An 11,213-nucleotide genomic window follows, 5' to 3' on the forward strand; every position below is an offset into this window, starting at 1 on the left:
CCTCCTTAATGCTACCATTCTTACTAGCCATCTCTGAGTACTTCCTGAGCAGTCACTATTGTGGGAAGCACTTTCAAAAAACTCTTTTATCTTCATCCCTATCACATGGGCAACTATTTTGAATCCTATCAGAAAGAAGACAAAACTGAGACTCAGAAAAGTAACTTGGCTACATTACATAGCTGATAAAATGTGGGAACAGAATGTGAACCTGGAACTATCCCAAAGCCCATAGTCTTCACTAGTTTACTGTCCTACCTTTGTTCTGCACAGCCATTAAATGAGGTATTGCGAACACAGCCAAAAGCCCCACTGGACCACAGTAGCCCAGCTTTCAGAGTCTACTCAGGTATACCGTCCTTTTAATTGGTACGTAAGCAGACACCTGATCAACAGTAGTGGCTTGAGTAAGCACCTAGACTTGCTCACCATTTTTCAAAGAAGGCCCACAAAAGAAGGAGCATGACCCCTCCCAGGACCTCAAACATCACTAATGACAACCTTAGAACTGCAACTGTGGCATAAAGACTCCTAGAACACTATTCCCCACAAAGCAGTCTATCATTCAGAGGGCTAACTCGTGGTGGAACCAGGATTTTTGCTTCTGGGGACTCAGCTCATTTCTTCTCCCTCACTATATCCCAAAAAAGTATTGAGAGGTTCCTCGGGGTTCAAGTCCAAATGTGCTAGGTGAGACTCTAGAGAAAGAACAACAACTGGGGAAGAGAAAGGAAGAACACGGGAGAGGGCTGCCTTCCCTTTGTGTCTTTAGCTAGTCAATGGAATAATCTAGATTCTCCCATGCTTCTGTATGGCTACAGGGGCTGGCCAGGAGCTGCCTTGGGCAGCTTGAGCTGTGCCTTGGGCTTGATGCAAACTTCTGATAGTCCATGTGCCTAGCTCCTCCTGGAGCCCGGTTTTGGCTGGTGTCCTCCTAGTTGCTTCTCCCAAAAGTGTTGACTAGGGGCCTTCTAGAGAAAGGCTTGTGTGCCATTGAGGGACGCTAGAGGGACTGTGAGAGACTAGAGAGGCTTCTGGAATCCCAGGAAGCAATTCATATACTGCACCTGCTCAAGGTGGTCCCCTTTCTCCCACTGACAACTATAAAGACTGCAAATCATGATGACCACTGGACACTGACTTAGATGGCCAGGATAGGGCTGCCAGAGAAACCTCCTCCCCTAGCACAACTCCCATAGAAATGGCAGGAAATAGGGCGTAATGATGGAAACAAGAAATGTACTCATTAACTTATGTATGCAACAGTAACGGCTCTGTGCATCACCTTGACCATAAAATTAAATTTCAAATAAAGAAATGGTGGGAAGGGGCTGGGGATATGGCATAGTGGCAAGAGTGCTTGCCTCGTATACATGAGGCCCTGGGTTCAATTCCCCAGCACCACATATACAGAAAACGGCCAGAAGTGGCGCTGTGGCTCAAGTGGCAGAGTGCTAGCCTTGAGCAAAAAGAAGCCAGGGACAGTGCTCAGGCCCTGAGTCCAGTCACCAGGACTGGTCAAAAAAAAAAAAAAAAAGAAAAAAAAGAAATGGTGGGAAATGCACAAATGGGAATGGGAAGCAGTTTGCAATTGGATTTATTGGCTTTTCTTTCTACTTCCCAAGAGTCCTATCAGCATGGCCCTCCTCTTTTCTCCCAACCACCAGAAAATGAAATGTTTGCTTCATACTGGCAACAACTCTTCCTTCACTGAGGAAGTCAGCGTTTCCATGGCATCAAAATGGTGCTTCTCAGTGTTGTCATGTATGGTATCATAGCCCTCAGCCGTAGGCCCTAGGCTTATGATGGGAAAATTCTTAAAGTTACAAGAGAGGTCCTCTTAACTCCACGCAACTTCCTGACTTGGGCCACAAGGATGCTGGAACCGCCCCTAATAAAATGTCTTTTAGCTAAAGACAATGCTGGTTTGTATTAGGCTGTAAATATGTTCCTTAGGCAACAGAACACATTGACCCATCTTTATCCATGAAAACTTTCTTGTGAAACAGCCTATGAATTGCACCCTAACATCTTAGGCAGAGTAGGCAGCTCTACAACACTTTATCTAAAGTTCCTAGATCCCAAAGGAAATTTAATAGCCCAATATTTTCATAAGCTTGACATTGTATTTCAGTTAGGTGGCAACACGTGACCTAAACTGGTGTAAGGTACTAGAAAATATTGGTCATATTTACTGTGCGTTTTCATGTAATTTACTGCAGAGGTAGGGTATATAATGACCGTGATTGGGACACTGTCATGAGCATCTTTAGAACACCAATGGTTACACTGTCCTGACTTCACTGAGGGTATTTCTGACTAGAAACAGTGGATTCTAAACATGTTTGTCCCATGAAATTCAGATAAGGCATCATGACCCTAGCCTTCGATAAATTGACCCAGGAAGCTTTCTAACCTGCAGAACGTTCTCTTGGTCATACTCACTGTTGATCCTTACACATTCCTATAAGGCAATCAGTATTGATAATAATAGCTTCCTTTTATAAATGAGGACACTTGGGAATCAGAGAGAGAAGTCACTTCTACAGGGCACTCTGCTTGCATGCAGCAGAACCTAGGCTTAAATCTAATCTTCTAAATAAAATATTTACACATGGTTGAGCTAAGTACTGCGGCCAGAGATGCAGAAAATGATACTTGCTATCCAAGTGTCCTCATGCTTGTCTTTTCGGAGCCTCAAATTTCTTCCTTTGCTTGTTTGTCTAGTGCTCTGCCACTGGAGCCAACCCTCTAGCTTGACTTTTTGCTGATTATTTTAGAAATAGAATTCTTTTGGGGGCTTTTCTGCTTGGACTGGCATTGACCCTGATCCTTCATACCTTTGCTTCCTGAGTAGTTAGGATTATAGGTGTGAACCACAGGCACCTTGCTAAATGTATACTTTAAAATAATGGGTTTTTTATGGTAGAACTTTGAACTAAGGGCTTTGGGCTTGCTTAGCAGGTGTTTTGCCATTTGAGTAGCTCCATCAACCTCCCTACTTGTGCTTGTTCCCAGTTTTGCTGTATAACTAAATTTTAGAAGATATAGGCAAGTTAGCATCTTATATTAAGGGAGAAAAATGGCACCCCCATTGTGTGAGAATGAAGATCTTTTCAAGAAAAGCTGCATAAGGCTGGGTGTCAGTGGCCCATGTCTGTAAACCTAGCTACTCAGGAGGCTGAGATCTGAGTATTAAAACCAGTCCAGGCAGAGAAGTCCAATTAACCATTAAAACCAAAAGCTGGAAGTGGAGTTGTGGCAAGGTAGATTACTAATCTTAAGCACAAAAGCCCAGGGACAGCACCCAGGCCCTGGAGTTCAAGCCCCAGGACTGGAAGGAAGGAAGGAATGAAGGAAGGAAGGAAGGAAGGCAAAGAAAGAGAGGCAAGAAGGAAGGAAGGGAAAGAAAGAGGCAGGCAGGAAGGAAGAAGGAAGGTAAAAGGGAGGAAAAAGGAAAGAAGGGAGAAAGGGAGGGAGGAAAGAAAGGGGTGGCTACATTCCAGGCACTGTGCTAAACTTGTTCTCTATTGAAACTCAGATAGTCCCCAAAACAGCCCCATTTAGTCTCTGCTTTGAACATCTGCATTTTATAGATTAGAAGCGAAGAAAAAAAGAAGTTAAATAATCTTGTCCAAGGCCACACAAGTGGTAAAAGTAGCAGAGCTGGAACATAAACCCAGGCCTCCTGGCTCTCTCAAACCTGGATTTTGAAGTCACAAAATTCAAGTTGCTCTGCAAGTCCCCACCTAAACACAGAACTAAGGAAGAATCCAGGTCCCTTGCACCCTTAAATCACTTCTTGCCATGGGTACCCTGTCTGTCCATCCTCTGTGTCTTTGAAAGCTCTCTCCTTGCTCTATTTGAGCTCTAGCATCCCTAAACCCCGGGGTAGAGCTCTTCCTGCCAATCACTACCTGTAGTCCAACCCCCTACCCATCCTTCCTGCCCTACACTCACCTTAAAACCCCTTGGGCGGAGTTGACAAGCTTTTTCTGCATCGTGAAGAGCGTCTTCATGTGATTTCAATGTAAAGTTGATCAGAGACCGGTTGCTGTAAAGTAAGTGGTCGTCAGGATCTGTGAGAAAACACAAAAGCCCTTATTAATGGCCTCCGACCACAAGCAGGAGTTAACTCCTATATGAGGATGCATCTTGAGTCCAAGTGACTAAGCTCCATTCCTAGTCCTAATAGCTGCCTTCCCAGCTGCTCTAAGTCAGAGCTTTCCCAACAGCAAACAAGCATGGTTGCCTGCCCCTGGCAAGCAGTCCCTTAGAGGCCTTGTGGTATCCAAGTTGCATTAGAGACTTGGACCTAGAGGAAATCCTGGTAGCTTTGCTCCTGAATGAGATATCAACAATAGGCCAAACAGGAAAAGAGAGGAGGTAGGTAGATGTGAGCCCTATCTTGGTGTGGCTCAAGACAAGTCCATGTTAGTCTTCCGGGTAGGATGAATGGTGACGTTGGGAACATCTTTCTTGACAAAGCCCGGTACACCCAAAGTTGCCTTGAAGGAAATAGAAGTGTAAGATTTATAAGACACCATGTACCAGCCAGGCTCTAGTGGGTCATGCCTGTAATCCTAGCCTAATCCTAGGCTGAGATCTGGGGATCAAGGTTCAAGGCCAGCCTGGGCAGGAAAGTCTGTGAGACTCTTACCTCTACTAAACTACAAAAACTATGCTACAACTGTGGTACAAGCCATCAAGTGGTAGCTTTGAGAAAAAAGCAGCTCAGGAACAAAACCCAGATCCTGAGTTCAAGCCCCAGGACTGGCATGCATACATGTGGACGTACACACACACACACACACACACACACACACACACACACACACTACCACATTCTCATTATTTCAAGGCATTGAAGGAACTGGGAACAATGTGAGGCTGACTCTCACCAACTATCTGAATCACCAGATGTCATGACTGGCCAGGCGTTTAGGGGGAACCAGTGCAACTGACCCATTCTCCAGCTGGGTAAAGTCAAGGCCAGAGCTGGGAAAACATCTGCTTAAGATCACACATGTGACCAGTCATTGCTAACTGGTTACATGTTAAAGCTGAGGTGGGGAGCAAAGTTCCCTTTTCTGACGGTGGTTAGGTTATTTAAAATAAAGAAGACACTGATCGTCTTTCAGGATAAAGAAACCATGTCAAGGAGGCCCCTTTTCCTCCAAGAAGGGGGACACTGGTCTTGACATTTTACCTTAAATGCTCTGAGACTAATGAAAGTACAGGATTTCTCCCCTCCCCCCAAAGGACAAATGGGAGCAGCAACAGTAGAAGAGAACCAGAAAGGACATTCCCAGCTGAAAGAGATGGTGTCTCCTTTTAAATGTGTAATGAAGTGGCCTGAACTTATTTCATTACCTCATTCCTTTCCCTCAGTATTGGGCTCCAGCTCCAATGGAAGCTGAAATAGGCTTTGATACCCTCCCCCCAAACTGTCACCCCCATCCCACAGGAGTGTGCTGAGGGCTTCCACAAATGCCCATTACTGCCCTTACAACTTTTGCAACGAGTTGATAGTGTTTTGTCCTTTGTCTTCTGCAACACAGGCCAGTGTTGTGGCAGCTAATGCCATCTACTTTGTCTGGGCACAGATAGGGTATGTGTAGGACGGGTGGGGGCTCCCCTCCCTGGCTGTCCTATCAGTGTGCTCAGTCCTACAAGACCTGTGAAAGGTTAAAGTGGAGATTGGAGAAGTGGAACCTGCAACACACGCCCTTTCTCCACCAGGCAGAGCTATGCCCCGGGCACCTTCAGATTCCGAAGTCCTGTCTGCCAGTTGCTTCCTTCCTGGCAGGCGTCCCTGGCCACCTTGCCTGCCTGCCTGCCTGCCGACCTGCAAAACTACTGATAACCTTCCAAAGCCTGGGAATATCCGCCGGCTGCTCTCGGCCACTTCCTGAGGCCAGATGTGCAGATGTGGGGGTAGGAGCAGAGCAGACAGGTCCCCTTCTGAAAACTGGGGGTGCAGGGGGAGATCCTAGTCAGAGCTATGGGTCTGTCTACACTGCCTTTGAAGCTGCAAAGGTTACCAGGAAGTGGGGGACAGAAGTGTGCTCCTTTTGTGGCCAGTTCATGCCTCCTTGGGAATCCTCCATCGGGTCGACTGCTAAGCTAGCCGGGTTAAAGGGTTCGAGAGGAGGGCAGTGGTTGCTGGCTGGCGGCGGCGGCGGCGGCGACGGCGGGGTGGCATCTATTTCAGCCAAGGATCGTGTGATAGGAAGCGGTGACAATGAGTCACAGGGCAGCGGGCTCGAGGGCTCTCCCACCCCCACCCCCCACCCCCCCGCACCGGCTCGCGGGACGAGCTTGGCCCACTTCGGTTACCTCAGCCGTTACACAATCCCGCCCGGCTGCCCGCCCGCGCGGAGGAGGGGCTGCCCGGCCCGGGCCGCTCTTGGCCCTTATGCAACCAGTGCTCTCCTGACCTAATTCTGAGCCGGACCCACCCCAATGGGAGCCAAGGCCCGGAAGGGACAACTCCCAGAGTTGAGAGCAGCAGAGGAAGGCGCCGATCGGACATCTCCAGCTGGTAGGAGCTGGGACATACCTGGCATGCAAGTGCTAGAAGAGTGCGAAGTTCTGGTTCCTTCATGGAAGGTGTCAGCAGGTGTGGGGGGAGGAGGGAAGGGGGAGGAAGGAGTAGAAAAATTTAGCCGGTGACACTGCACAAGGCAGAAAGAGTCACAAAGATATAAAAAAGACAGTGGAAAGGGGATGGCTAAACAAGGGGACAGGGGCAGCAAAAGCGATGGTGACACAAATATTTCTAAGAAGAGATGAAAAAGATCAAAAGCACCAGAGCTCAAGAGACCAAAGCACAAAAAAGCTACAGTGTTACAAACTGGACTCGTAGAAATTCTCCCTCCCCCACTTTCCCCGCCTACTAGGGTCCATTCCCGCGTCCCCATACCCCCAGGGTTTAGGCGCGATTCCCCACTGGGGGTTTATTCTCCCACCCCCTACCCCAGACCCCCTCCCAGCTCCCGCCAATGTGGGCGATCCAGCGGAGCACGCGGCCAACTCACCCAGACTCACGGCTTCATTGTACTTAAGCAGCGCTGCCTCCACTTGCTGTTCGCGGTAGAGCCGATTGCCTTCCTCGCGGAGTTGCGACGCCCTCACGGGTCCCGGGAAGAACTTCATAAGAAGACCTCGAAGCACCACGTTGACTCGCAGTGGCAGGGGCCCAGGCTTCGGGGCCCGCCGGTGTCCCCGCACCCTCCCACTGGGCGCCATCAAGGCAGACAGCTTGACCCCGCACAAGACACAACTGCGTTCATTTGCGCACTCCTGCTCTAGGCACATTTTACAAAAGGTATGGCCGCACCACAGGGACACTGGGTCAGATAAAAATCCATGGCACTTCCTGCACTTAAAGCCTTCCCATACCTCGGTGGTCGCTACCAGGCAGGTTGACGCGCTGCTCTGGTGTGCCTCTTCTTGCGCGATCTTTTGGGCCAGGCAAAGCACCAGCTGCTTTAACTGCTCGGCTACCAGCTGCTGTTTCTGGGAGAGTTGTTTGTACAACTCGAATGCCTCCCGCAGGCACCCCCGAGACGCCAAGGCGTGGGCTTCTGTCAGGAGGACTTTACATTCCGGCGAAGTCGAAGTCCTCGGGGCCAGCTCTACCTGTCGCCTCTGCAGAAGCTCAGCGTCACAGTCGATCTCCACCGGTGCGTCCGCCTTCTCCATCGGCTCAGCCAATTCTAAGTTGTTGCAGACAAGCTCTGAGGACAAGCAAAACATCTGTTCAGTCTGAACTGTTCAGCTATAGACAGAAGGACCCTCTCAGGGAAGAGACGTCTAGGGACAACGGGCAAGGAGTGGCGGCTAGAAGGAATTGGGACGGTCTCGGCCACACACCCGGCTCCACCGCGCCTCTGTGAGCTCCACGCCGACCGGCCCGCGCCGCCTAATAACTGTCTTGTCTCAGCAAAGTGTTATATAAAACGTCACCACGTGACGTGCCACTGCGCTGCTCATTGGCCAGTGGCGGGGAAATTGTTACAAAACCAGACAGTTTTGTAACAGTGTTGTGCTTGCTTCTTTGGGGCTCCGCGTTTCTTGGCTTCTTTAGAAGGTTGTTTGTATTTATTCACTGCCCTGTTTCCCGCCCAAAACTTCGGCGCCTTTTGATTGGGGGAGGGGAACTCAAACTCTCAGGCTTTTCCGTCCCCAAACGCACCCCCATCCCACTCCCAAACCCCATCCTCCTCCCGAACCCCATCTTACTTCCAAACGGCCCAGCAAACAAGTCCCCTAGGCCAGCTGCTTGGTACCGTGGTGATCGCCCTGCCCTGACAAAGCTAGTACCTGGAAGCACTGTAGTTCAAATGCTTTCCTTCCAGGGGACAATCACTGTACTCTCCTCGTACAAGAGTTGTTAGCGAGGAGATACGGGCGAAGTCCTTGCCTCCGACCCCGGACCCCAAACCCTAGAAATTCCGCCATACCTCCAGAATGTGCTCACAGTGTCCCTAGAAACGACGACAAGGCTGGGTCCCCAAGGGTTCTTAGGTTCAGGTTCCTAACTCACCTAAAAGCGCCTCATCCACCGAGCGCAGAAGTTCACCAGCGCTCCAGCGGCGCGCAGAGAAGAGCTTGCTCGGGAAGCCCGCCTATCCTCCCAGAGCCGCTCGACCCGCTCCACCCAACGCGGGAAGCAGCTCCGGGGTGGGAGCATTGGGGCCCCAGGCTTTAGACCCACAGCCGACTGGGCGGGGCACAATAGGCGTGGCCAGGAGCAACGCGCTCCCTCTGTTCGGTGGGCACTGCAGGGGCGTGGCTTGGAGCAACGCGCTCCCACTGTTCGGTGGGCACTTCAGGAGCGAGACCTGGAGCAATGCGCTGGCTGAGTTCGGTGAGCACTTCAGGGGCGTGGCCTGGAGTAATGCGCTCTCTGGGTTCGGTGGGCACTCTAGGGGCGTGGCCTGGAGCAACGTGCTCGCTGGGTTCGGCGGGCACTCCAGGGGCGTGGCCTGGAGCAATGCTCTAGCTGGGTTTGGTGGGCACTCTAGGGGCGTGGCCTGGGTTTGGTGGGTACTCTATTAGCAAGAATGATAGTTGAAAGCGAAGAACAGTGCTACTCTAGAGTAAGCTCGTGGATCCCGGTCCTCAAGTACGTAACTGTTTTAAGCACTACGCCACAATTGGGAGTCTGGTGGAAATGACACCCAAAACCTAAAACAAACTACTGAGGCCAGCCTTGCACACGCTACGTTGCCTCCCCTCATTTCTGATGAGAGCCAGGAGCACAAATCAGCACAGGGCTTCAGACATAAGGGAATAATGCACTTCCCGAAGGTCAGTCTAGATGCTTCCAACTGTAAGGCAGGGTTTGGGCTTGCCAAGGCTATGCAGTCAGCGGCCCCTCTGAAGCCTACAGGTCGGGGCAGTGCTAGGAACTAGAGTTAAAAGCGCAAGCAACGCTATCGCAGGGACCTGAAGACTTAAGAGTTAGCTCCAGCTGTGTGACCACTTCTTAGCTAGGTGATTAGCACAGCACATTCTGAAGTCCTCATTTTCATTCTGAACTAATGGCAGGGATGATTTAGGTGGGATTAAATAGTATTTCAGAGCTGAAGAGGTCAGAATACCTTGGGGCTCTGAGTCTCTTTTTAATCCCACCTTGAGCCAACACTAAAGTCCCACAGAACAAGTTCTGTGCAGTGAGCCCTAAAGCTTCTCTCTCTAGCAAGAACAGGGAGAAAGGGACATGGAAAGAGACATAGACAAAAAAAAGGGAAAATGAGAGGGTGAATATGATCAAGATATATTAGATGCACATATGAAGCACCATAATGAAATCCATTAAAACTGAAAAAAGCTGTGCCCTGGTGGCTTATACCTGTAATCCTAGCTACTCAAGAAGTTAAAATATGGGCTGGGGATATGGCCTAGTGGCAAGAGTGCCTGCCTCATATACATGAGGCCCTGGGTTCGATTCCCCAGCACCACATATACAGAAAATGGCCAGAAGTGGCGCTGTGGCTCAAGTGGCAGAGTCCTAGCCTTGAGCAAAAAGAAGCCAGGGACAGTGCTCAGGCCCAAAGTCCAAGCCCCAGGACTGGCCAAAAAAAAAAAAAAAAGAATTAATGTTTGGGGGGCTGGGGATATGGCCTAGTGGCAAGAGTGCCTGCCTCATATACATGAGGCCCTGGGTTCGATTCCCCAGCACCACATATACAGAAAATGGCCAGAAGTGGCGCTGTGGCTCAAGTGGCAGAGTGCTAGCCTTGAGCAAAACAAACCAGGGACAGTGCTCAGGCCCTGAGGACAAATCCCAGGACTTGCCAAAAAAAAAAAAAAAAAAAAAAAAGAAGTTAAAATATGAGGTCCTTTTTTTTTTTTTTTTTTTTTTTTGGCCAGTCCTGGGCCTTGGACTCAGGGCCTAAGCACTGTCCCTGGCTTCTTCCCGCTCAAGGCTAGCACTCTGCCACTTGAGCCACAGCGCCGCTTCTGGCCGTTTTCTGTATATGTGGTGCTGGGGAATCGAACCTAGGGCCTCGGGTATACCGAGGCAGGCACTCTTGCCACTAGGCTATATCCCCAGCCCATGAGGTCCTTTTTTGAAGTCAGCCTAGGCAGGAAAGTCGGTGATTCTTACCTCCAATAAACTACTTAAAAAAAAAAAAAGCCGTGGACCTGTGGCTCAAGTTGTAGAGTGCTAGCTAGCCTTGAGCAAAGAACGCTCAGGGACACCCAAGCCCTACATTCAAGCCCCAGAACTCCATCATCCCGTAGTAAAAGACTAAAAAGAAAATGAGGGTGATGGTGATGTAGGGTGTGCTGGTACAAAAGGCAGCACCACTTAGTCACTGACAAGACTCCACACAATTACATTACAATTGATGCTCTAGTCCAGCACCAAATGGCTTTCTACTGAAAGTTAGAAAACTTGACCACAGTGATTTTCTCTTTTAGTTAGACAAATAATTGCCTAGATATATGCTTGTGGATCAACTCAGAAGCCGCCTACTCTAAGTCACTTCCTCCTTGCTCTTACTAACTGGAGCTCCCTTACCCAGTTAGAACGGCAAGAGGGAGATTGACAATACCTTTTTTTTTCCATTAGGAGAGAATTTTATTTTAAAAGTGTCATCTTAACCTGCAAGAATGTCCATTAAACATCACAATTACTCATGCCAAAATGCCCACTTAACCAACACAAACAGCTCAAACCCACCCTTTGCCGACCT

The 11,213-nt window shown here is 49.5% G+C and overlaps 1 protein-coding gene across 2 annotated transcripts in view; it reads right to left on the bottom strand.

Moving 5' to 3' along the window:
• The window catches only part of Lonrf3 (LON peptidase N-terminal domain and ring finger 3), a 36,106-nt gene extending 27,431 nt beyond the window's left edge, over nt 1-8,675 (bottom strand). Inside the window, exons 1-3 of one of the 2 annotated variants that reach the window (XM_048336169.1) lie at nt 8,552-8,675; nt 7,041-7,742; nt 3,961-4,079 (exon numbers count right to left, since the gene is read on the bottom strand). In XM_048336169.1, coding sequence (XP_048192126.1) covers nt 3,961-4,079; nt 7,041-7,707 — 786 coding nt within the window. In that variant the 5' untranslated portion in view covers nt 7,708-7,742; nt 8,552-8,675. Of the gene's footprint in view, nt 1-3,960; nt 4,080-7,040; nt 8,015-8,551 lie in introns of those variants that run through there. The other variant, XM_048336168.1, reaches the window with a different exon arrangement.
• Nucleotides 8,676-11,213: the final 2,538 nt, after the last annotated feature.

This window comes from Perognathus longimembris, chromosome 28, assembly GCF_023159225.1.
Source record: "Perognathus longimembris pacificus isolate PPM17 chromosome 28, ASM2315922v1, whole genome shotgun sequence".
NCBI lineage: Eukaryota > Metazoa > Chordata > Mammalia > Rodentia > Heteromyidae > Perognathus > Perognathus longimembris.